The sequence below is a fragment of the Arachis stenosperma genome, chromosome 3 (genome assembly GCF_014773155.1).
Source record: "Arachis stenosperma cultivar V10309 chromosome 3, arast.V10309.gnm1.PFL2, whole genome shotgun sequence".
NCBI lineage: Eukaryota > Viridiplantae > Streptophyta > Magnoliopsida > Fabales > Fabaceae > Arachis > Arachis stenosperma.
Genome location: NC_080379.1, coordinates 8,408,301 through 8,435,322, shown reverse-complemented (window position 1 = coordinate 8,435,322; position 27,022 = coordinate 8,408,301). Strand labels below are relative to the sequence as shown.

Here is a 27,022-nt window from a genome sequence, read left to right as displayed (position 1 = left end):
ATAACTAGCGTTTGAGGTTTATGTTATGAGAAAAGTTATCTGAAGAAGTTCATCAACTTAGACAGTGTTTCCTAATCAAATGAGCATTCTGCTAGAATGAGGAACTAAATTAAAAGCAAGTAAATCTGGTTCATCACATTACAAAGTGGTTGTTGAAGCATTAATCTCCTTTATGTTTTACAGATTGTAATTTTCTTTTTAATGTTTATCTTTCTATAATTTCTTGAGGTAAAAGGCTGAATGAGAGAGTCATTGAAAGAGCCTAAGAGTGGAAAGAGGCAGAGAGATACACATGAGAAAAAAGTCTAGAGTTATTTCAGATTTTTTTAGGTGAGTCAGTGTCTTGTATCTTGTACATGTGAGGTACTCATTTCTTAGTTGGGTTAGCACTAAGAGTGAAGAGTTAGGTATTAGTATAACCAAGTCAAGTTAGATTAGAACTTGAGTGTGAAAGGATTGTGTCAATCCTGTGGAATTGGTGTATGTAATACTTTAACTATAGTGGAAATTCCACCACTGTTGTGGTGGAGACTGGACGTAGGTTGCATTGCACAAGGCAACCGAACCAAGATACATGAGGGTGTCAGCTTCTCTCTTTTCTACTATGTTCTGTTTTCTGATATTCATGAGACAAAATAAAATTGTCTCATAAATTTTTCGCTGCTGAGTTCAAACAGATTCAGATTCCAAGTTTGTTTTAAAAGGATTATTTCATTAAAGTAAAAAAAAGTCATAGATTCAACCCTCCTTTTTCTAAACCTTCTACAACCTTCAGAAGTTCACATTGGAGATTTGTGTGAATTGAATGCAATATCTTTGTTTGCCAAAAAAAGAAAGAATATAATTTCTTTCCTTTCAATTTTAAACATATCAGAGTTAATACTTAAAGTGATCCCTGAACTTGCAATGAAGTCTTAATATCGTTTTTAAATTTAAAATTATCCAAATTTTGTCTTTGAACTTAATAACAATCGTCCTTGATATACTTTCCAGTGATAGAATAATAATGTGGTTAGATCTCGATGAAAAATACGCTGGGCTGGTAAAACGTTGCCGTTTTATTTTTTGCTCCTAAATAGAACATGAACAACCTCTTTTAGGGTATTTTGAGAGATTTTAACTCCAACATGTTAAAACCCCTTAAAATACCCTAAACGATGTCGTTTATGTTCTATTTAGACGCCAAAAATAAAACGGCAATATTTGACCAGTCCAGCGTGACTTCTAGCATAGCCTCCTTTCAACTACATCATCATTTCATCACAAGTATTTCATGGACCACAGTTAATAAATTAATAAATTCAGGAACAAATTTGAGGTAATTTTAAATTTAAGAATGACATGAGACTCAATTGCAAATTTAAAGGCCACTTTAAATATTAACTCAACATATAATAAACATCACATTTTTGTAACCTAATTAGAAAAGCAAAAGCTCCATAATTTTTTGTTGTCATATATGTTCTAGTAGAAATTCCCAATTTCCCACAAATGTCCCATTTGTCTATGGTCGTACCTCAATTGAAGTGGTTCATTAATTGATTGTAGAAACATTAATAATTTCCTCTATACACATAATCTGGTAGAACAATTGAAATTGAAATTTGGTATACATGTTAATTAACAAGGCAATCCGAAAATCCAAGAGAGAAATTGAATTAATTATATGATATACGATATAAAAGTCTTGTGTTGTGTCTAATGAAGTGGAGAATTAAGACCCTCTTGAGAAGACAAAGAGTGGAGTGGTTGATGCCTCATGGAAGGGAAAGAAGGCATTTTTCTGAATGAAGGTCTCTTTTCAAGTTGCTGAATGGTTCTCTTTGCATAAAGGTTTTTAAACAATGGAGATGCTCTTTCCTTCAACTTGAGTATGGTGAAGAACAAAAGCCTATATACTATGAGGATCAATAATAGTGCTCCTAAGTCCCACCATTTTGAATGGTTTAATTCAATTCCCAACATGTGCGTTATCACATATTCTCCTGTTAATTTTGGGTCCCCTGGTATCATAGGTTCAAACTCAAGTCCAAGCAAGTCATTCTTGTATGCACCCTACATTCCAATTCCAATGTATATATTCATGTTAGATCTTACATCAACAAAACAATACTTTAATATACTAATACAGAAAAGAGTTAATAATATCCCTGTTTTGGTCATTGTTTAAGGTAAAATACAGAGATAATAGAAAAAAAAAATTGAAGTTGGATAAATTTTGTCAAATTATACAAGGATTTTAAAAAAATTTCGTGAACACAAAAATGAGTTAATACTCAATTTGGTCTATGAATTTGCATGCGAGTCTCAATTTAGTTTTTAAAATTTTAATTATTTCTATTTAGTTTTCAAATATTACAAACGTGACTCACATTCGTCTTTGAGACAATTTTCAGTATAGAAATGTTAATGAAACAGTGACATAGATAGTCAGATACTACCTGAAACTTGTTGTAAAATGATGCAGCTTTAGTTTGACACTTAAATAATCTAAAAACAATACTGTATCACATACTTTGGGAGGAAATATTCTAATGAATACAACTTACAATGTTGTTTTTGAATTATTTGAGTGTCAAAATTAAAATGGTTTTGATTTACAGTTCGACGTGACTAAATTAAATGTTATCTCCACAAAAATTTGATTATTAAATTAGTTACTAAGTATTTTTGTATATTTATACATGTTATTTCGCATATTCTTTTTAATAAAATAATCAACCACCCATATAATTAAATGTGTCACAATCGAATAATTAAATCATGGCAGAATAATAAAAGATTTTCATCAAGCTCAATTGTATTGGTTGCTGGTTTTTTAATTTTTTTGTTTCAATATTATGACTGAAATATTTTACATGGGTATATATTTAAGTAATTGAGACAGTGACTTAATTATGCAGAATGATTGATTATACATGTAAATGTAAAAAATTGTTATGATTAGTGGGTGTGTCATGCATAGACAAATAAGGGGTACAATATTGAATATTCAGGATGAGAAAGGGAATTACCTGAATTGCCCATGCACCATAACTGATATATGAAATTGGGTAGCGCCAAACTGGCTTTGGAAGATCAGATAGCAACCTGAAGAATCCAGAGGTCATCATCATGATTCCCTGCATCAATACAAGCACCAATAATTCAAGATTAGTTCATAACTGGAATTTCCTTTTTTGGAATTTAATTTTTATTTTTAAAGTACTTTTACTTCAAGAAAATATCATAACTTTTTATTTCTAAAATTTGAACGCAAAACTACTAATTAAAATACTAAAATATCTATTATATTGACAAACTTCACATTTATTATCATTTCACAAATTCAATAGAAAAAAAGTAGTTCATTAATAGGTACCCAAACATGCCTATTAATCTGTTAATATATATATAAAATAAAAGTATATACTATATACTACTACCATATTAATTTATTTAAGATTTATTTATTGTAAGGTACATTAAATAAAGTCAAAAATAATTTGGCGGTTTTTTGTTAATATTTTTTTTGTTATCAAATATTTTCGTTAATTAATTGGCTGCTTACAATGATTCCAGCTCCTGTGATGATCCCCATTAGGAAATTTGGAACAAGAGAAGCTACAACCATCATGAGACTCTCTATGACAGAGATGCAACCATAGATGTTGAGAGTGAAGAACACAAAGTGAATGATCCCTGGCCTGAATTTCACCATGTTGTATGTGATGGTGCTTGTAGTAAGAGCAATTGCAACCAAGAAAGGGAAAGAAGATAGGAAGTTGGCTAGAATATATGCTGCAACTCCATAATATCCATTAAGCCTTTCTCTATAGAAAACCTGTTTCAGAGTAAGACATCAAATTTAACTCTAAATGCCAAATCTGCTTTTGAAGTAACAAATTAAACATGTAGTGATGTTTTTATATTAGTTATTTGTTGATGATACCTTCATTTCTTCAATGAATGATGGGAAGCCTCCAATAGACATGAATGTCATGAAGCCTGAGATAAATGCACCACAAGCACCACGAGCTAGGATTGAGGTATAGCTATAGCCAATATCAAAATAGATAGTTCCAACACATATTGAAACTATGATGTAGATTATGATCCTCAACCAGTAGTATCCAACATCTCTACACATGTTCACAAATGATCTCTTTGTCAATGTCCTCAGTTGCTTCCACCAAGTTGCTTGACTTCCCTTTTGTCTCTCATTTTCAAGCCCTTCCTGCAATTAACAATATCATCACCATCATCATACATAACTATGATCAAAATACAAAAAGAAAACAGAACAACATAAGTAAAATCGGTTACATTGGTAGATAGTTCTTGAATCCTGTCCTTTGCTCTTGTTGCATAAGTTGAACGCCTATATCTATCAACCAGCATTGCTTTAATTTGTGCTGTGGCCATATTCATGAAAGGATCTGCTGAATTTGGAACATCCTAAAAAGGAAAGGAAAATATATGAAACAGTTCCATTAATTAACTATAATTATTATAAAGAATACAATTAATATATAGTTTGTACATACGTGAATTCTTTGAGATCCTTTGAGTGTAGCTGTGACAACATCAAAGTCAGAATTGATGCATCTTAGGAAGTGATCAGAAGGATTCCTTTTACGTGGACAAGGAAATCCAGCTTCAGCAAAAAACTGTAAAAGGTGAAAAATCAGTACTAATTAATTGTAGAAAAATCCTAAAAGCTTCATGATCAACATGCTAGTAGCTACAAGTATATTTAGATTTGTGGTGAGTTTAATTTGCTTAACTAAATATTATTATGTAAATATCTATAAAAGATTAAGAAGCAAAGAAAATAATTTACTATTAAATTAAAGTAAACACTTACATGCAGTTTATTTTCATGTAAAATTTATAGTTAAAATCAAATATTAACTTCACATGAAAATAACTGAACGTTGAGTTTTCATAATAAAGAAATTGGTACCTGAACGGCCATTTTAGCTTCTCCAAAATAAACGGTTTCGCCGCCGGAGAGCAAGAAAAGGTCATCAAAGAGAGCAAAGACCTCGCTGCTAGGCTGGTGAATGGAGGAGATGACAGTGCGGCCGTCACGAGCGACATTGCGGAGAGTCTGAACGACGAAGAAGGCGGAGGCGCTGTCGAGGCCGCTGGTAGGTTCATCAAGAAACAGCAAGCTTGGCTTTGTGAGGATCTCGAGGGCAATGCTGAGCCTCTTCTTCTCCCCGCCGCTTATCCCTCTGAGGTGCCAGTTTCCGATTAACCTGTCAGCACAGTCTTGCAGTCCCATCTCTATGATTGTTTCTTCCACGATGTTCTCTATTTCTTCTTTCGACATTGATGTTGGAAGCCTTAGATTTGCCGAATACGATATCGTTTCTTTCACTGTTAGGGTTCCCAGCACCACATCCTCTTGTGTTACGTACGCCTGAACAATTACAACAACAACAACCATTTTCATGCATTTTCAATCTCTATAGTTTTCTCTATGGGGAAAGCTCGGTAAACAATGACTATCTTGAACAACATGAACAACCACTAATCAAATGAAAATATATTATACCCTAATTTATTGCTATTAATTAAATTTACTCTTTTAACTTTATTAATTCACATTGTTCAAAAAAATTGTTAGTTACTTCTACTTTTCCTTTCTCTTTTGGCATCTCTCACTTCACCAATGTGTTACTATACACTCGAAATTTCGACACATGTTTAAAAAGACAAGTTATATGCCAACGAGTTATACCTCAAATGACATACACAATGTTAAATTGAAAAATAAGGGTTGTTACTTACAACAAAGCCATAGCCTAGGTTTTTCTTCTTCCCATTGAGAATAACATTTCCTGTCATGACCACATTTTTTGAGAGCCTACCTGTGACAACATATCCAGAAATTCAAATATTCAGAAAATTGTACCCTACCACACACATATTTCGAATACAACTTAAAAACTAATGAAAAATACTATTTGTACACCAAAATCAGTCACTAAAATCAGCTACCAATGTATTTGTGTATAAATATATGTATGGTTTAATTTATTTTCAATGTGTATTTGTATTTCAACATGTATTTTATACTCGTTCGCTAATTTTGGTATACACGCAGCATAACCCAAAACTAATTAAGCCTTCTTCAATCAAACAAATTAAACATCTTTCATCACTTGTTCGCTATAATGTTGGCTTTGAATTAAACAACAATATTATTTCATAGTGTGCAGCATCATTGTAAATTGTAATTGTAAGTTAGTAAAAATTGGAACTACAATAATTAATTGTTTGATTCACAAATTAAAGATGATGAGGAAGTTTCATTGATCTTGTTATTCTTATGTACAAATATGAACATGGCTTCTTTGAAACCAAACAAATTAATGTAGACAGCATTCAACTCCCTTTGTGAATGTTAGTTGGTTGGGAAGTAGTAGTAAAAGTAGTTCAAAGATAAGACTAAGACCAAACCTCATGCCATACCAATCAATGTTATAAGACCAGACAAAATGTGAGAAAATAGTAACAACCAACCTATGTATATGGTCCTAAGCATGGACCATTCTTATTGTTGAACTACAATTCAATTCATATGTATTACATATAGTTTGATTTTTTAATTTGGCCTAACAAATTATTGTAGTTACCCAAAGTTAATTGGGTAATTAAACACTTATAGTATATAGTATAAATTATAGTCTCATAATATTAATTATTCCAACCACCAAAATTAAGACACATGTACTGTCTTATACTGATGAATTGTATATAAGAAAAAGCATAAGATGTCGTTTTCAATTGTCAACTATAGCTAAAAATTCGGAAGTATAATATGCTACAACTACAATAAGTATATATATATGGATAATACCGAAAATTCTATAAAGTTACCATTACCACCGACTTTTCTCTAATGTTCATTGTTCAAAGCCAACTCACTAAATGAAAAAAAAAAAACAGAAAAAGAGGAAGCCAAAGTCAACCAAAAAAGTATCAACAACATTTTTGGGGGGTAAAATTAAAGTTAGAGTAGAAAATGTAATTTTTATAAATAATTATTACTACTAACAATAACAAAATATATAGTATGATAAGGTTAGGCTTGTTCCCGGGGAACCTGGACGCTCCATATTTAGTTACTATTCTTTAATTGCAGATAATGACATCATAACCACTTAGGACATAACATTTAAATACAAGGGCCCTGTGTGTTATTACTTGGCCTAAGAGGGAGAATATACTTTTTGGAATAGAAAAAATCTACTATCACTTTTCAAAAATTTAATACCCCAAACGTTTTCAAGTTTTAAATTCAGTTAACATGGAAAAGTTTTTTACTCTCCCAGCAACCCTTTTAGTTTAGAGTACACTAAATTTTAATTTCAATTTAAAGAACAAATAGTAGTAGAACAAGTTGCCATGATTGATGAAGTAATTATACCAAAAAAGGTTTAACACTTGAAAGCACTATTAGGTCAAGAGTATACATCTATAATAGAAAAGATCTAAACTTTCATTACTATTCAATATCCCAATTGATTAGCAAATAATAAAAATAAAAATAAATAAATGGGTAGCACTAGAAAGTCAGAACTGCGAAAGACAAGAGAAAAAGGTTGAACCTTTACATCCAAAAACATGTCATGTATGTGTTTTGGGGCAAAGGGGACTCAAAATCTCTCAGTTTAAAATCTTCATGTTATATCAAAGACATACACAAGATACATTTAAAAAAAAAAACATTTTAAAAACTTGATACATTAATAATAATTCAATATATTATATATGTACCAAAAAAAATTTCCATTAAGAATATTTTAGAACAGAAAAGTAATAACCTGCAAGTGAATCAAGGAGTGTGGATTTTCCAGAGCCAGAAGGTCCCATAATAGCCATGATCCTTCCAGGTTCAGCATAACCATTGAGGCCATTAAGCAACCTCTTAGTTGGTCCTTTTCCAAAATTTGGAAGAAAAACTTTTAGATCTTCCCATGCTAAGTAGCTTCCCCTATCAAAGCCACTACTATTGCTACTTCCACTTGTTGCAGCTTCTATCTCCATCATGTTTTGCTATAAGAGGAGGAAAGAAAAGATTTTGAACTCAAGATGAAGCTGAATTCTTAAGTTTCAAGCTCAAAAGATCATAGTAATAGTAGTAGTAGAGAGAGAAACAAAAAAAAACACTTACTACTTTCTTCTTCTTATTAATTACTATTTTCTTTTTTAAATTTTGTAGGGAGGTGTATGTAGCACTGTTTTGCAACAAATACCAAACAACTAACTATTAATGGGTGCAATGAGATTCAATTAGTAACATGGGAGAATTATGAAGAGAGAGAGGGAGATGTGGAAGGAGTTTAATGGGTTTGAGTAAGTACAGATCAGAAGCATATGGGTGGCAAGTGAAGGACATTAATGGTGAGGGCTACAAAGGCCTTTTACATCTTCAATAACCCCATGCTTGTGATGGCACGGATATGGATGTTAGTATGTTGCTATCATCCGTTTTTCAAAAATATTGTAACATCATCATCATCTCACAAAATACCATAACATAAAATAATCATTTTTATTTTATTTTTTTTTATTTTCAATTTTTTAGAAACTAGGTTACATGTCCGAAAAATCTATGTTTAAGCATTAGTAAATTAGTTAGAGTAATTTTAATTAGATACCTTTTGGATATTATTTTTTATATTTACAGTAATTGAGTTAATTTAAATTTAAAGCTTGTATTGGATATAATATTTAAAATAAGATAAATATCATTAAAGAAAAACCGTATATCACTTTAAAGAAGGACTAATTAAATGCTATCACTTATATAATTAATCAAATAAAACAATTAAAAATAATATAAAATTTAAATTGAGTTGAGACCAACTATTAGAATGACAAATTTTGCATTAAATCGATTTTAAATTAATTTTTATATATATGATCTTACAAATATTTATATGACATTTTATAAAACCTAAAATAAAAGTAAACAAAATTAAATATTACAAATGTTCTTAAGATTTAAAGGATTAAAGATATATATTTTTTATTTAAAATATCAAGTTTGCTTTCATTAATATTTGAAAACGATATAAACCTAAATGAATTAATAATTATTCATGATATGACACAATTATATTGTTTGATTAATGCAATCAATTAGAATAAGACTTTTCTTAATTATGTATGGTGTAATATATTTATGCATGTACTTATATAATTAGCAGGAACATTTAATGTCTTTTTTAAATTAAAAATTGGACCAATTTAACAGAAACTTGTACTGCATAGAATTAACTTATACAACAATAAAATTAAATTAAAGCAGGTCTAAGTTGTTTTCAGGACGGTTCAGAAACAAGAATTGAATTCGATGTTGATATTAAGCAGTCATAAAAGACTTGAATTACTTATAAGCTAAGGTATATTATAAACGATTAATTTATGAGTCAATATTTCATCCGACTTCTGACAATTATTTCGAAAGGACAACGAGGTTCTCAAGAAAAAAAACACTCAACTTGGCTTTTGATATTTTTTTAGGACTGATTAACTCATGTACAAAAAAAAAAAACAACATTAACTTTTTTTGGTACAAGGGTTAATTCGTCCCATAAAAATAAAGCTCAGGAGTCGGGTTAATATTTTTTTTTGTTAAGAACCTCGTTGTCTTTTGAGGTAATTATCAAAGACTATTTTAAATTTTTCTCTTATATCATAGATTTAAGTTTTATTTAAAAATCTGTTATTAATCAATAAATTATTATATATATAAGATAAAATTTGAATTTCCGATAAGTTGATCAAGCTAATTAAGTTGGTTAGCTTTGATATTTATTTATGCATTAAATGCAACCCAATATAAGTGTAGACACACATCATCTAGACATCTACATACAACAAGGTTAGTAGATTACAAGGTCAATGACGTTTCTCATATTTCTTTTGATATTATTTTTTTGTTACATCCATTTCTAATTTTCTATATAAAACAAGGTCTCCCTCTCTACTATACTTGCTATGTGTAGATAAATATGAACGTACTATACAGTATACACACCTCACGGCAATGGAAAGTAGGATCTAGGAAGGTGTACCTGCTTGCACGGCTAAGCATAGGGGTTTTAAATTAGCCAATAATTGCATACATGCTTGTGAAAGAACTTACAACCTCACTAGATTTTGGAATTGGAATATGAGCCTAGGGCAAGCGTGCAACACTGCTAATTACAACATTAGGCTCAATTTCCAATCGTGATTAGACTGTCGTTACGATTAATCTTAATAGTAAATTTAATAATTAATTTATTAGTCTGTTTAAGTATGTATTAAAAGTTAAAATTTCATTTTTTATATTTAGTAATTTATTAATTAATGATAAATTTTTGAATAAAATTTTGATTTATAACAAATTAGTTCTTAGTCTACCGTAAAAAATAAAAAAAATTAACCTTAATAGTGTATATTTTTTTGTAATTGAAAATTTAAAACAATAAAGTAGAAAAAAAATAAAGTCCTAAGGAACTAAGAAGGCCCAGGACGCTGAATATATACTTATCTCAATCTCATTCTAAGGCGCTAAAAGTTCTACATGCTGCGAATACAATTTCAACGCCATATTTATCATTGTATCAGCCACTGTGTTTACATCTCGCAGGATAAAGTGAAAATTAACGCGCCACTTCCAAGTCATGATATATCTGATTTTAAACACCAAATGATCTACACACCTGTCATTATCATGAGAATTGTTAACAAGAATGAAAACCTACAGACAATTCGTTTTGCAAATCACATATTTGTGCCTCAAGTCCCAAACTAAAAGAAATCATCTCCAAATAGCAAACAACTCTCCTTGAAGAATATTGCACTCTTTATTATTTTCAAACAATCTCGTTGTCAATTTCCGTTTCAGTCTTTGTTAACACTGGCAAAATCAATCCGATCTCCAAAACCAGAATAACTAGCATCACAATTGATCTTAAAAGTATCCATCGAAAGAGAAACCCAAGAGCAACTAATCATAGAAGGAATAGAAACTTGTTGTAATTCAAAGATATTCCGAAATTCTTTCTTAAAGGCTAAAGTCATACGAGCCACTTTAAAAAGAGGCCAAGACTCATGATGGTTAAAAATCTCATTGTTCATAGCTCTCCAAATCCATCACATATCAAATAAGAATCTAAAAAGATGTTCTTTGTTATGGAACAAGAACCAGTTTTTCAAAATCAGAAAATGACTGGAAATTTTTAGAGTCTCCCAAACAAATGGAATTTTTGGAGAATCTCAAATACAATGCAAGTCAAGCAACTGGAACAACTATCTATAGATGAAAGACCTCTCTTGAGATGAAAACAGCAGTAGACAGTGCCTCTCGTAGACAAAGCTTGAATTCATGGTTATTAATAATCTTGAAATATTATGTGTGCAGTATTTTTTTCAACAAAATTAAGAATTTAATTAACATGTATTTTAAAAACAAAATGTATGTTGAAGTTATTTATTAAAAAATTATTATAAAAAAATACAAAATTTAATTTTTTATGTAATTGTTGTATATTTATTAAAACAAAAATTTTAAAATTTTTAATTAATAGTAATTTTAATTTATGTTTTTAGGATATATATATATTAGCTAAATTTAAAATTAAATATCTCGTTAATTTTAAAAATACAATGATGAATTGAATTTATCTTTTTATTTATTAGATGGTGGATGATATATCACAAAATGATATATATTTCATATTATTTAACTGACAAAAAATCATTCTAATTTATAATTATATTTTCAAAAACTAACTTAAGACTTTAAACTTTTCAATAATCCAAATAATGCACAGATATTTTTGTAAACTATTAGGACTATCAATCCTAATTATTACTGAATTCATATGAGAAGTTGATTAGCTCAATCATTTATTTATGGGTCGTACTGCAAGAATCATATTTAATTAAATAAAAATAAGATATTACAATTCAATTGAACAAATGTCTATTATATGTAAAAAATATTATATATACTTTTTTATATTTTTTTATAGAGATTTGTTAACTTATATCCTAAAAGTATATAAATATTTTATAAAATTTATTATAAAAATTAATTTTTAACGTTTTTAATATATTAAATACATAAAAAATATTTAAAAAATTTTACTATTATATTTTTTTGGTACAAATTAGTTAAATCTTTTTATATATATCTTTCGCTTTTATTAATGATTGATATAATTTTTCATATTATATATATACCCGTTGACCCTTTTGCAATAGCAATATTATACAGTAGTGAGACAAGGGACAAGTTCCGGTGATGTAGATACTGAATTTATCATTGTACCACCTAAACATGGACACTCCATACACGTGGATAGGCCTCATGGGCACTTCCATCTTCCTCCATTTCTATTGTCAGAAAATGGGATAGTTTAAACTTTTGTCTTGATAATACTGTAGCTGGTTATTTACTCCTTTCAAGTTTCAAGTTCTCAATTTCCTAACTTTCTTCATTATTGCTAGTACTATATCAAATTTATGGCACAACTATCCATCAATATTTTATTTTATCAGGTTATTATGTAGCTTTGATTGCTATCTGCTGTGTAAGCTGTCTAGAAGAAAAAAAGACTTGACAATTAGTACTTATGTTAAAATATTAAACCCTATTTTGGTACTGTAATTGAGTCAAATATAAAAACAAAATTGTGCAAATTTGTAATCCATGAATAATGTATTAGGAGAGTATATTGCTGTCCAAATAATTACTAAAGAAAATTTTAATAACATACTTATGAGAGTATATCACTCATTTCTGATTTCTCTCATCAAAGTTACTACCTGTATTTTGCTTTTTAAAGCATACATATATATCAAGTTTAAAACTAGATACATTTTCTAAGTGGATCTGTTTAGGGTCTAAAGCATCACATGCATGACCATTATGTTTGTAGCTAAGATTTCTCTTAAAAAACCAGCAAAATTTTCGGAGTGGATCCTCTCTAGTGAGAAAAAAACTGGATAGTATCCAGTGTTCAATCTAACCATTCATTATACTCTCTCTCTCTTATTTATTTTTGGTCTCACTCATAGAATCACTCATAGAATCAAAGGTGATAGATCACACTGGATTCTATCAATTGCTAAAAAAATTGGAGAGGATCTTTTTCCCAAAATTTCTATATATTTTAATAAGAGAAAGTCTAAAAAGCTAATTTTATATATAACTAAAGAGTCAATTTTTCAGAAAATTCTGGTTTTAAAATTTGGAAAACTAGTTTTACGCTCGGAAAACACACACTCTCCCACCCCTTCATCTCTCTTCTCCTTTCCATCCGTGCCGCCTCTCCCTCCCCGTTTTTTCTTCTCGCTTCTCCTTTCCATCCATGCCGCCTCTCCCTCCCCGTTTTTTCTTCTCAGGATCACCTTTAAAATTTCTTGTACAATGATTTTAGATTTTTTTGTTAGATTTTGGATGTTCTTTTTTTTATGATTTTAGATATTTTTCTATTAAGTTTTGGATGTTATTTTTTAAAAATAAACATCCGAAAACTAAGAAAAAGAAACATCTAAAACTATATAAAAAAATCATCCAAAATCTAAAAAGAAAAAAGATCGAATACATAAGAGGAAAAAGAAGAAAAGACATGGAGAGAGAGGAGAAGAGATGTTTGTACTACCATGTTTGTGATGCATCATTGATGGTGGAGGACCTGTGGCTGCTGGTGGCGGAAGAGGACATGTGACTACTAGTGATGGGAGGTGATGCTTTGTTGATGGTGGCCGTCCATACACTAGTTGACTCCATAGTTGATACTTTAGTTGGTTATCTAGCGGGATTGATTTAATAATGGTCTATTATGCTCATTGTCGATGGACCAGGACCACCTTCCAAACACGGCACTTGCTAGAAGCCAAGAAAAATGCACTACCAAAAACTCTTTTTATGAAATTGATTCTTATTCCAAATTTCTAATTTGATAACTGGCATGACCAAAATTAAATCCTCTTACTGACGTTCTATATACTGATACAAATTATTCAATATTCAACATGATAAATCTCCCCTGAAGTAGAAGACAACAAAAAGCTACAAGAACGCTCACCACATCCACTGTCACAAATAATATAATATTTTCTACCAATACTTTTGATACAATAGACCCAACATCACAGCAATTATTATCTTCAACAAACGAATCATTGCTCTTGTGGAGTCTCAAATCTCGTTGGGGTATCAATTCCCATCATACAGCAAAGGCCAGAGATCAAGATTATTAGCAAAACGATTCCCTGAAATATAAACATGATAGTATGAATGGAAGGGTTCATAGACAAAGACCTACACCATTTCAAGTTCAGTTGATGCAAGAAAATAAAACTTAAACCATATTCTTTCTACAGACATTTAGCGAGATCTATAAAAGCTAAGCATGCAAAGGTTATGAATGCCTCTGTATTGTTATATTCCAGATTTTCACAACTTAGATTGAAAGAGAACAGTTTTATAAGGAAAGATGCCGCATGATAATGGACAGAAAGTAATAGCATAATCAAAATTTTACCAAATGTATATCGATTTCTAAGGAAGCGAATAGCAAAAAAGAAATAAAAATGGCTAAGATCCCAAGATGGGATGCTGAAAATGCCTAAATGTGTTATCGGCGGTGGAAATTAACGTGATCACATCATCAGACTATTAGAACTGTATGCATAGAGTTAGAAACATGCAGCAGTTTACACATGCATGCGCCGAGAATGCAGTCGGAGCACCACAGAATTTAATCACCAAAATGGAAGGAACAAAAAATACCAGAGGAAAAGTGAAATGAAAGAGCAGAGTAATAATGGTTACTTAATCATATTTTACTCATGAGACGAAAGAAAATATACAAGCATCCCCATCCAGCATATAGTTGAATGTGTAAAATGGACAAAGAAACTTACCACTAAAATTCCCTCCAGAAGAGAGGACTTAATCTGGCAGACTCCATCGCAAACTGTGGAATTGGCTGTCAGTGACGCATTTGTGGTTTCTTCTAGAAACCTTTGTAGTTCCCTGTAAGAAGGATACCGGACCAACCTGGAGGGATCTGACACATAAAGAACTGCATATTTGGCCCCAGATTTATCAACAGAGCTGACAAGCCCAGATAAAACTTCACCTGCATATATACAGCAAAACCAAGCAAGCATTTAGCAGAGGGTAAAATCATATCTAGCAAACCCATAACTTTTTAGTGGATATACCTTCAGATTTTGGCTTCTCATCAATGTTAAGAGGTTGAGAACCTCCATTACAGAACACAAGCAAATCTGTTTTCCCAGTACGACTCCCTTCCATCTTCTTGTTCAAATATTCCTATAAAGTTACAATTAAGCAATAAATATCTTCAGATCACTGACACAGGACCCAACATTCGACAACAGATGATGTTACATGATTTTTCTGATTACCTGAACAGAGTGAAAAGCAGCACTGTCTTCATCATTTGTATCATCCATGGAGCAAGATCCAAGGAATACAACTTTGCCAATTCCCAAATCATCTCCACAGGATTCGGCGAATCCTGAAACCAATTGTTTTTCCAAATTCTCATCCTCTGATGAAGAAACATATGGAAATGCCATGGAAATGTTGGACCTGGTGAAAGACAGCTGTTCATGACAGTAAAGCAGTGTCCGAGTCAAAAAGCTTATCTAGTTACAATCATGGATTTGAGTTTACTATGTGTGGAAACTTCATAGATTGTATGTCACAAGTCTCTCACCTTGAGCAAGTCTAAAAGAGTTGAGTCTTCATGATTGCTCATGCTTAAATCTGACGATTGTAACTACACAGAAAAAATGTAACAAGTTTATTAAATAATCATGCTGCATCACCGACAGGAATCTCAGGAAAGTTGCAACACGAACTGCTTACATAGACAGTTAAATATATTACCTCTCTACCAATGAATAAAAGGGCCAGATCCAAAGGCTCCTGAAATTCCTTTCCATTGCACTACTCAAAACAAAAAAGGTTTTATATTTAGAAATTGCAACCACAAAAGCAACAATGATGGAGACAGCAAAATCAAAGAAAAACTTGCAAAAAATACAGAAAAAAATAAAAGGAGGAGGGGGGGACCCTGCCTCCAAAATGAGTATTGCTGAATATACATAACAAGAAACCATCATAGAATACCAGAAAATTTGACCAGCCAGCTTCAGCTAAAACAGACTTTGCTAGATCTTTTGGAGAAATGATCTGATAATTTACAGAATCCTTCATGCCATTTTCTGAAACCCTGTAATGATACAAGAACATATAAATTATTTGTCGAATTGATGTACCATACAATGCAAACATTAGTTGAAACCTAGAGTAAAATCAAGAACAATTTACAATCCTTTTCCTACATGTAGCGGCTAAATCAACAAGTATATGACATGTATATTTTTAAGTTTGCATTTAACCTTGTTCAACATTTTCTGCTTACCTGCTTGTTTCATCTATCTTTCTAAACCGTTCTACAACTTCAAATTTCAGTAAGCTTTCTCAACTAATCCAGAAAATCGATCTACTGTTTAGTCATATCAACAAACCAAAACCCGGATATAATGCCAACGGGTTCCTAAACATAAGTCCTAATGTTAGCATAGGTTTTTCTCTATTTCCCTTGATTTCTTTTGCACAACTTGAAAACCCTTTTTACATCTAGTTGGCTCACCTTTCCAAGTTTTGATACTCCCCTTTAACCCCTAGAAATCCCTAAACAGTTTAATGAAAACCTATGCATAAAACCTTCCTTCTACCCAATGATAAGCTTCAAGATCAACACAACTAAATCTAATGATGATTACAATTATCCACATCATCAACCAAACATACCACCATACGTCATCTAAGTATCACACTCTAATGATCTATCTTCTTACTTGACATATAAAAAATATATTTTTTTGTTAAACAAAATTTTATAGTTACAAAATATTAAGCAAAAGAATTAGGCATTACATGTCATAATGGGAAGACCAAAGAAATGCAGGGACCGTAGAAGGAACTGCCAACAATCCATTTGGAACAATAGCAACAAGAAGCAAAGCAAGCAGCGTGAACGGAACCACCTTCATTGCTTTATCTTCTTCCTTCTCCCTAACACAATAACCAAAATCAGTTCCACTTGCTCACAAGAATCCAAATGCACACCATACAAAATTGGATACACATAGATAGATTGAGGGAATCGCATGATACGGATCGATCAACTCTAGATCGAATCGAAACATCTAAAGTTGAAGACTTTTGGGGAAAAGGACGGAGATTCAATAATCGAATTCGGCAAATTTCGATGGCAGGAGTCATAGATCGGAGAGACGGCACCAGAAGAGTAACAGAATTAAAAAGAAAAACCACAAAAACCTAACTTACCACTTTGTTCTTCGTCGTCGTCTTCGTTTTCTTTTTGGATTGGTTTCGATTCAATAGTCTCTTTGAAGATTGCAGAGCTCACCCTCTGCGTGCTGAATTGGGAATTATGAATGGTGATACTGTCCAAAATTTTTGATTAGTTTTAGACATTCATATTTCACATTCGAAGCCCTGAAAATAAGAAATAAATATTAAAAAAAATCTCTAACAGAAATCTGATTTTTTTTCTTTTTTATTATTTTCAGGCTTGAGACATGTTTATTTGTACAATGTGTACAATGGTTATTAAGTTATGAAATGAACATCCCCTCGAAAAATTAGTTTAATTTTTTGGTTCACCAAGGATCGAACTCTTAACCTTTCAGATCTAGCGTTTTAATACTATCTCATGATACCATTCATCCCAAAAACTTCAGCTGATGGAAAAATGTAACACTAATAATTATATCTCTAATACTCCATAAACCTCCATTGTATACATTATATAAATATTTCATTGGCTCCTCATACTTTCCCTATTGTATATAGATATAAAAATTAGTTATTTTTACTAGAGTAATAATATATAATTAAATATACATACAAAAGAAATTAACAATTAACTTTTTAATAAACAACAGAGGTTGAATGAATTCAAGAACACGTAGGTCTTTTTTCCTCTCTTAATTTAAGAAATGCGTTAAATAATTAAAAAAAAACATTACAAAATATTTGGGGAAAATAGTAAGAGTCATACATTGAGATCATTCTCTATATAAAAAAAAAAAAGTATGGAAGAAAATTACAAGGGAAGCAGCTTCTATTTTAAGGTTTGGAAACTTAAAAACTCTCCAACAATTATACATGCATGTTGAACACATTTATCTTTTGCATAGCTTGTTCAGGCCTGTAACTCCATAAGAGAAGAATATCCACCGCAACGTATAAGAATTCTATTAGGCTATCTTATGCTTATTTCGCTTGAAAAAACAGATTGCAGACCAACATGCTGCTCCACCACAATTTCTAGGTTAAAAGATAACATTTTTGCAAAGATAAGAAATAAACAACCAGGAGTTCTCTCCAAAAAGTGAATGAATCATAACAATATGATATGATAATTCCGGGTAAACAAAATTTTCTACAATTACAGTATCATCATTGGCCATCAAATCCTAGATTACATCACAGGTGATGCATTACAAGATTGAACCAACTTTAAGAATTTATTGAGGGAACACCAATTATCCTCACAAAAAATACCCATATAGAGGGTAAGATGTTGAAAGTATTAACGCTTGACCCATTGGAAGCTTTTTCTTGCTTTGGCCTTTCCTGGTTTTTTCCTCTCTACCACTCTTGCGTCCCTTGTCAGGAAGCCAGCTGATCAAAATTCAAGAAATACTCAATTAGTATATCATCGTAGCACAACACATATTCAAGTCAAAAAATGAGGAGATTCACAAGGCTAACAAAGAATAATACATGTAGCAATGAATTTCAACTTGGGAGGTTTGATATGAGCCAATATAAACATGGTCACAAACTATAATGCTTGAGAATAGCTCAAACAAGTAATGAACATGGTCACAAAGGCTGAAAGGTTATACCGTTTCTTAGTGCAGGACGCAAATCTGGTTCCCAGCTTTGCAAAGCCTTGCTGATTCCCAATCGTATTGCTCCAACTTGACCTATTGTCATGAAAACCAGTTTCTTAATAAAATGAATGACAATTGAACCCTTATATGTTACCAACTAGGCACTTCCGTGCAACTTCCACTCAGATTCTTATCCTCGGTTTATAATTATCATCCACTGGAAGTTGAATAGAAGTGCGGCCAACTTCGCAAAGCACAAGTTTTTTTTATTTAACGGCATTCTTAAAGAAACAGAGAAATTACTACAGTGTAAATATAGAAACTGATGCCATTCATGGGAACTATGCATTTATAAGAAAACTAAGTCATTGACCATACCTGAAACACCGCCTCCTTTCACAGTACAACTGACATCCCAAAGTCCTAATGTCTTTGTCTCGGAGAAAGGTCGAAGGAGAGTAGCACGATGCTCAAGCATAGGGAAATAAACATCAAATTCTTTATCATTAACAATAAATTTACCATCACCAGGTTGAACCCAGACACGTGCTATGCTACATTTTCTTCTTCCTGTTCCATAAGCACGTCCTTTCTCGTCAACTTGTCTCACTCTTGCTTTTGCAGCTTCCTCTTGCTTTAGACGCTCCATTTCAGCTCTAGTGGATTTTCTAGTATTCCTCTCGTAGCGCATGTCTTCTATTACTCTAAGAGGGGGCAATCCCTCGACTCCTTCTAAGTCTTTCAACGCAATCAAACTGTCAAGCATTTCATCCGTGATTCCAGAAGCAGCAATCAAATCACCAAAAGCTCGGTTTGGGCCTGTTGTACCACATCAGGTTCAAGAAAACAAAACAACTCCATCATGATGACAATGTGCAAAATTAAAAAGAAACAAATCCCACATAAATAACAAATGCAGCTTCACTATCATTCTGAGTAATCTCTTGGAAATTAAAACCATATATAATAAAAGTTAGAGCCCCGGATTCTCAAAATGCCAGAAACAATAAATCTAGAAGAAATCAGAACTATAAGATGGCATCAGGTCAAGAGCAACTTCAGTTATCATCAAAAGATAATCCAACATTCACATTTACATTACACACAATACCAGCACCTAACTATTCTCTAGACCAAGCATGGCAGAATCAACAACAACCAAGAAATATGCACAATTAATAAAAGAATAATATATAAATACTCAAATAAATAAAAAGGTTGAATCATAGTATAGTAACCTTTGAGTACAGCAGTGAGCTCTTTCTCTTCCTTCTCAAGCTTCTCAATATCTTCCTTACTTCTTTCACCTTCCACAGCACTGAACTCACCCTTCATCCCTTCAATATTATCGTCTTGAAAAGCAAACACATCATCTTCCTTCACTTCATCACCATCCTTCTCCTCCTTCAAGCTCCAAGGTTGAAAATCCGATGCACCCACCCCAAGGTGCCCACCAGAACCATCTTTTACTTTATTTCCCTCATTATCAATCCCTTTGAATATTGAACTCTCATCTTCATCATCAACACCCTTCTCTTGCAAGTACCATTTCTCCTCCTCCACCACCTTATTCTCCTCCTTCCTCCCCAAAGGAAAACATTCTTCTTCTCCTCCTCGATTTTCCCCCGGAGGCATGTTGTTCATTTCTTCATCGTCGAAGAAAGCAGGGAAATTTTCTTCAGTGTCGCGAAAGTCCTTCCACGCGGGTGGAGAATACGGTTCCTTCCCCTTGCCATTGTTATTGTTGTTGGTGGAGAAGGGTTTGGGAGTGGCGGTGAAGAAGGGATTGAGGGGCAAATTGGGGATTTTGGTTTGCGGCGGGAACGTGTAGGGTTTTGGGGAGGGAGAGAGGAAGCGTCTGAGATGGGAGTAGGGTTTTGGAATCAAACGAGAAAGCATGGTGATATATGTTGTTGTTGTTGTTGTCGACGGGAGGTTTCATTCATTCATTCATTGGTAGTGGACGACGGCGATTGGAGGCTGATGCGGCGGCGGCGGAACGGTGGCGATCGGAGGAGGGAGAGTGGGAAGAGCTGGAAATGAGTGGAACTGCTAACGGGCAAGAGGGAGCGAGCTCATTAGGTTATGAGAACCACTCCCTATACGCCGTCGTTTTGCAAATACTTTAAGATTTCTATTTTAATAATCCGATTTTGTTGCAAAATAAATAAATAAATAAAAGAAATAAATATAAAATAATAAAATGTAAATAAAAAATTCTAGTATTAATATTTATTAATACTATTATTTTAATATAATTGAGACGATTCATATATATTCATTAATAGTATATGTTGTAGCATACATCTCTATATAGAAATAAAAGTGTCTTATATTTGATATTATGTGTGTTATTTATCTCGTACCACACTACTCTATTTATAGTTTTATACACATGCAAGAGTTATTATTTTAAAATATCATTAAATATAATCTTTTTTGATAGAAAAAGTATGAGGAACCAATATCATTAGTATACAATGTGTACAACGAGGTTAAAATAAAATTATAGTCAAATCATCAATTATAAAGATTTGCTAATTTGAATTTTGAAAAAAATTAGGATTCAGTTATTTGAAAACAAAAACCACGACCATCTCTCTCTGAACGGTGAGAACTAACCAAAAATGCAGACCTTTTCACCGATGGTGGTAACTCATCTTCTCCTTGTCTCGTGTTTTATCACCGGGAGTCGTTCTGTCTGACACCGACGTCCGCACCGGTGAACGCCCAACAGCGCATTCTGATCGTGTGGCTCGTTCTAGTGGCACCGCATCAAGTCCACCTGCAACGACTCCGTCACAGCCGACGTGTGCCTTCCTCTAGCCATTGACAGTGCAAGATAAAGGAGTCACAAGTGTCTTTCCTTTGATACGTCCATCACCGCGTGGAAGTTCGTAAATGGCGTGCAATGTCGTTCAATCGCCGTGTCATGTTCCATCCTCTGTTGTTGATCACAATTCATCGAAGCCACATGAAAATGCTCCCGACCATTTCGTCGCCGACGGTGAGCAATCTAATAAGGTGAACATGGTTTGTTGACTCATTGATAATGGATGGTTATTTTCATAAGATTTAGATGTTCATCGTCAGTGCAAGTGGAGTGTTTTATTTTATGTTAAATGCTTACTTGGATGGAACATGAATATTCTTCATTCAACCATATTTGTGCTGGTTTTAAATTCATGGTGCACAATTATGTATGGAGTATATGCATGTGTTAATCAATGATGGAGTATATGCATGTTTTAAATATCCAAAGTTAAACCAGCATGTATAAACAATATAATTGGTATACTGGACAACTTGCTACTTAATAAATAATCACCCATGATTTTGTGCATGATGTCCATAGACCCGCTTGAACTTTATTAGTGTAGTATATTGTTAAATAATATAAAATAGAACTAACTGTATTGTTATTATTAAGAGTTTTCCTGAAAATGTAAATTAAATATAATAGAATGCTTCCTGCATCTTTAGATTACGCATATATGTATGAGTATACATGATAGACAGTGTATGAATTAAAAAGACAACTCTAGTGACCTTGGACTCTAAAACTGAGGAATGAAATAAGTGCATGGTGGTTGTATGTGTTGCATGTTGATATTTGTGGTATATAGTATCATGTAGCACAGAGAATAGTAGTAGTTAAAATGCTTATATAATAGGTAAAATAAAATAAGTAATTCAATTACTATCAATAGGTGATATTGATGCTTTTTTTTCTAGATTAAAATGGGTAAGATGATGTGGTTGATTTATATTTATGTCTCTTTCTCTGTAGTGTTTAGCGAGAATTTATATACATCTCATTTACTAATAGTTTATCTAATTAGTTTTCATGATTCGATTTGCGTGTTTATTTTGTGATTATAGGCATGTCACTGTTGGATGTTACTGAGGTTGGAAGTGAAGAGATGAATCTTGGTTACGAGGTTTCGATTCTAGTTTTATCCTGTATTCTCATGTTTGGGACAGTAACCATCCTCTCGTGTACATTGAATTCTTTGAAAAGTCAAAATAATCCATACTTCTAAAATTAAAGCAACTAGTTTAAATTGAATTATGATCAAAGAATAAAAGAAAACTTGTTTATAATTTATTGAATTAAGCAATAGGTGGCGTGACTTCATGAGCATGTGTACATGTATTGTACCTCGTGGAATCTTAAATAGGAGTTAGATAATACATTTCATTGCTGAACAAGAATAAAAAAAAAGAAACATGCCCGAGGAAAAAAAATTATATTTGTCTCGCTTTTCTGTGGTGTTTAGTAAGGGTCTATGTACATGACATTTACTAAGAGTTTCTCCAACTAGGTTTCCTGATTTGGATTTGTGCGTTTATTTTGTGATTGTAGGCCATGCTACTGTTGGATGTTTTTGATATTGAAAGTGAAGAGATGGATCTTAGTCACGAGGTTTGGACTCTAGTTTGATTTTGTATAGTCGTGAACCGCATGGTTGATTTGACCATTAAGGTATCTGCCTCAGGAAACCAAAGCCAATAGCTTCAATCTTAGCCAATTTTGCATTCTCGTTCTGTTCTTCAAAATGGGAAAACAAGTTGCCAACATAACATGGTGAGCATCGCGTCTCGACTAGTTTCTGTTGAGCAAAAATAAAAAGGAGAACACATCACAACTAACACCATATATGTTTGGGCGATGCCGTAAACATTTTCATACCTTTTTACCCATCTGATTCTTCGTATCAACTGCAGAAGTTTGGATGGTTGTCACGCCACTGACACCTGCAATCCATTGCAATATGTTTTCAATTTAATAACCAAGAAACAAGATAGATAACATGACAAAGTAACATTTAAACAATCCAGCTACTATTTGGTACCCAATCCATATTCCTTACAACAACATGGCAGCCCATAAATCAATATTTATAGCCAGCAATAGTGATCCGAATAGATATTAAATTAGCCACTAATTTCAGTAAAAATCGGTAATTTCTATCTCATATCAGAACCAGGGTTGTCCATCATACAAGGGTGTGTTGACCTAACAAAATCAACCAAAAAAAAAATTACCGATCAAACATCAAACAATTCAATGAAGCCTTCAACCTAATAACATCAAACTGGCATTCACGATCATCAAAATCAATCCTCCAAATGTCCCTATAGTAAGCACATTTAATTAGGAGGAAAACTATATTCAAGAAACCATACAATCAACTATGAAAACTAACCATCCGATTACTTACTAAAGTAACCATCCAATTAAAGCGGAAAAAATATCTATCATGAAGACAAACCATCCAATACCCTACTAAAATAACGATCCAATAAGTGTATAATACCCATAAACAGAAAGGATTCCCTCAGCAGTAATTTAATTGGTACAAGAGACTGGGTCAATCAATTACAAACAAAACAATCATCAAGTTAAAATATTCTCACACTATGCAACAACATGCCAGATCCATAAATCAATGTTTACAGCCAGAAACAGCGATGCAAATAGATATTAAATTAGGCACCAATTTCAGTTAAAATCAAGTTTTAGTATCTCAGATCAGAACCCAGTTTTTGCATCATACATGCATTTGTTTACTTAACAAAAACAAACCACATAAGAAAAAAAAAACCAACAAACATCAACCGATTCAATCCTCCAATTGCCCATATAGTAAGCATCTTTAATTAAAAAGAAAAACTATAATCAAGCAAGCATACAATCGACTATGAAAACCAACCATCCGATTACTTACTAAAGTAACCATCCAATTAAAGCAGCAAAAAGATCTATCATGAAGACCAACCATCCAATACCCTACTAAAGTAACCATCCAATAAGTGTATAATACCCATAAACAGAAAGGATTCCCTCAGCAGCAGTTTAATTGGTCCAAGAGACCGGGTCAATCAATTACAAACACAACAATCATCAAGTTAAAATATTCTCACACGATGCAACAACATGGCAGCCCCATAAATCAATGTTTACAGCCAGAAACACCGACGCGAATAGATATTAAATTAGCCACCAATTTCAGTTAAAATCGGTACTTAGTATCTTAGATCAGAACCCAGTTTTCGCATTATACATGCATTTGTTTACTTAACAAAAACAATCCACATAAGAAAAAAAAACCAACAAACATCAATCGATTCAATCCTCCAGTTGCCTATATAGTAAGCATCTTTAATTAAAAGCTAAGAAAAACTATAATCAAGAAAGCATACAAACGAATATGAAATCCAACCATCTGATTACTTACTAAAGTAACCATCTAATTAAAACGGCAAAAAGATCTATCATGAAGACCAACCATCCAATACCCGACTAAAGTAACCATCCAATAACGGTCAAAAATAAGAAGCCAATGGTCAGCTATTTTACTTACATCGCATCAAAAGGTTTACACGGGGCGGGAAAACAAAAAAAATGCTATTTAAACTAGATTAACAAACTTTTTCCACCCTTCCCGCGCTAAAGTTAAATCAATTGCAATGATCTCAAGTAACATCTAATTTCTCATGCTCCAACATACTAAAATTCCATCTATTTCATTTTCACCATGTAAAATTAAGCAAATAAGCAACATATAATCTCTACAGATAACAATAAGCAAGTGGAATGATGTATCATGAAAAGAAGAAACTAACCCACTTAACATGGATGCTCGACGACGTTCTGGTTCTGATGTTCGTGTTGGTCCCGGTGAATGGTTCACGTCAGGCGGCAAAACTGTTAAATCAATTGCAACAATCTCAAGCAACATCTAATTTCTCATGCTCCAAAATAATAAAATTCCATGTATTTCATTTTCACCATGTAGAATAAAAAAACTAAGCAACATAAACTCTCTCTAGAACAAGAAGCAACTGCAATGAGGAATCATGAAAAGAAGAAACTAATGCACTCACCGTGGATGGTCGACGACGTTCTGGTTCACGTCAGTCGGTGAAACAAGGATCAGATCTTCAGCCGCGAACCGTGCGACGGTGATGCTTCCAGTGACGGCGAACAACTGCGGAAATTGGGCACTGCTACTCGAGTCGGAGGTGAGGAACGACTGTGCGATCCCGATGCTGCCAGCAATGGGGTTTGCTTTCAAACAGGGGTCGTCAACGCAGATGTTGTCGGAGCTACTGCAGGTTGCGATATAGGCGGCTTCGCGGCGGGGTGGGTGTTGGTGAGCAGCGACAGGGAGGTGTTTTGGTGGTAGGGTAACACACGGTCCATATGGGGTGAATTGGGGGTAATTCAATTAGGGATTGTAATTAGGGTAAATGAGGGTTTATTGTAATTTTCAAATTAAATTGGGATAGATAAAAAGCTCATATTGTATAAAAATATCATTGTCTCCCTAGCGGGACTGTTTTTTGATAACATGAATCTCCCAACATTGAAAAAATGAGTTGTCCATATTGTAAAAGAATTCATGATCATCCATATCGCAATACTCCTCCTTAGATGTCCATTAGAATTATGCCTCATTAAAATTTTACTAAAGAAAAACTCAATAGAAAAAATCTTTAGTGAAAGAAAAAGAGTGCAGTATTCGTTGTGATGGGGATTGCCTCGCTAAAAACCTTGTCAAGAAAAATCCAATAGGGATAAAAACCTAATTAAGGAAAAAAGAGTACAGCCTCCTCCTCTTGTCGACATTATTTAAGATCTCGAAATCGTCACATCCCAATCTGATGTACAAATATTTCAAACGAGGATTTTTGGAAGTGATTTTGTAAATAAATATGCTAAATTATTGCTTGAACTGATCTGTTGGACATTAATTGTTCCTTGATTTTGAAGGTCACGAGTGAAGAAGAATTTGGGAGAAATATGCTTTGTTCCATTACCTTTGATGTATCCACCCTTAAGTTAAGCAATGCATGCTGTATTATCTTCAAACAGAATAATTGGTGCTATTTTATGATCAATCAATCCACATGATAACAGAATATATTGGATTAAACTCCAAAAACACTTGCGACTTATTTCATGTATCGGTAGTATCAGCATGATTAGAGGATATTGCTGCTATCGTCTGTTTTGTGGATCTCCATGATATAGTTGTATCACCAT

At 32.8% G+C, this 27,022-nt stretch overlaps 3 protein-coding genes across 4 annotated transcripts; all 3 read right to left on the bottom strand.

Annotated features, from left to right (window-relative positions):
* Nucleotides 1-1,538: 1,538 nt before the first annotated feature.
* LOC130966095 (ABC transporter G family member 15-like) lies at nt 1,539-8,391 on the bottom strand. 2 transcript variants are annotated; one of them, XM_057890855.1, is made up of 10 exons: nt 8,168-8,391; nt 7,818-8,049; nt 5,779-5,858; nt 4,946-5,407; nt 4,527-4,649; nt 4,306-4,437; nt 3,932-4,216; nt 3,551-3,823; nt 3,015-3,122; nt 1,539-2,055 (listed from the first exon to the last, which is right to left on the bottom strand). In XM_057890855.1, the coding sequence occupies exons 2-10, from the start codon at nt 8,041-8,043 to the stop codon at nt 1,699-1,701; spliced, it is 2,046 nt and encodes a 681-aa protein (XP_057746838.1). In that variant the 5' UTR covers nt 8,044-8,049; nt 8,168-8,391; the 3' UTR covers nt 1,539-1,698. The 2 variants fall into 2 exon arrangements, with proteins under 2 accessions (XP_057746838.1, XP_057746839.1); XM_057890856.1 differs by having other exon boundaries at nt 7,818-8,375.
* Nucleotides 8,392-13,968: 5,577 nt separating this feature from the next.
* LOC130970570 (uncharacterized) lies at nt 13,969-17,613 on the bottom strand. Its single transcript, XM_057896695.1, has 9 exons — nt 17,393-17,613; nt 16,979-17,116; nt 16,166-16,268; nt 15,923-15,982; nt 15,750-15,812; nt 15,436-15,636; nt 15,229-15,340; nt 14,926-15,143; nt 13,969-14,271 (listed from the first exon to the last, which is right to left on the bottom strand). Exons 2-9 carry the CDS (start codon nt 17,092-17,094, stop codon nt 14,179-14,181), a joined length of 966 nt encoding a protein of 321 aa, XP_057752678.1. The 5' UTR covers nt 17,095-17,116; nt 17,393-17,613; the 3' UTR covers nt 13,969-14,178.
* Nucleotides 17,614-18,260: 647 nt separating this feature from the next.
* On the bottom strand, nt 18,261-21,061 carry LOC130967154 (30S ribosomal protein S9, mitochondrial). The gene is made up of 4 exons (XM_057891975.1): nt 20,208-21,061; nt 19,348-19,788; nt 18,982-19,062; nt 18,261-18,754 (listed from the first exon to the last, which is right to left on the bottom strand). Exons 1-4 carry the CDS (start codon nt 20,866-20,868, stop codon nt 18,663-18,665), a joined length of 1,275 nt encoding a protein of 424 aa, XP_057747958.1. The 5' UTR covers nt 20,869-21,061; the 3' UTR covers nt 18,261-18,662.
* Nucleotides 21,062-27,022: the final 5,961 nt, after the last annotated feature.

Coding starts and splice junctions, on each gene's coding strand:
- LOC130966095 (XM_057890855.1), bottom strand. CDS start 8,043: ATGATGGAGATAGAAGCTGCAACAAGTGGAAGTAGCAATAGTAGTGGC. Junction 5,408..5,778: donor ACCTAGGCTATGGCTTTGTT/GTAAGTAACAAC, acceptor GTAATTGTTCAG/GCGTACGTAACACAAGAGGA. Junction 4,217..4,305: donor TTCAAGAACTATCTACCAAT/GTAACCGATTTT, acceptor TGTTAATTGCAG/GAAGGGCTTGAAAATGAGAG.
- LOC130967154 (XM_057891975.1), bottom strand. CDS start 20,868: ATGCTTTCTCGTTTGATTCCAAAACCCTACTCCCATCTCAGACGCTTC. Junction 19,789..20,207: donor GCTCACTGCTGTACTCAAAG/GTTACTATACTA, acceptor GTGGTACAACAG/GCCCAAACCGAGCTTTTGGT. Junction 18,755..18,981: donor GCGTCCTGCACTAAGAAACG/GTATAACCTTTC, acceptor AATTTTGATCAG/CTGGCTTCCTGACAAGGGAC.
- LOC130970570 (XM_057896695.1), bottom strand. CDS start 17,094: ATGAAGGTGGTTCCGTTCACGCTGCTTGCTTTGCTTCTTGTTGCTATT. Junction 16,269..16,978: donor TGGTCTTCCCATTATGACAT/GTAATGCCTAAT, acceptor GTATCATTACAG/GGTTTCAGAAAATGGCATGA. Junction 15,983..16,165: donor CTGGCTGGTCAAATTTTCTG/GTATTCTATGAT, acceptor TGTTTTGAGTAG/TGCAATGGAAAGGAATTTCA.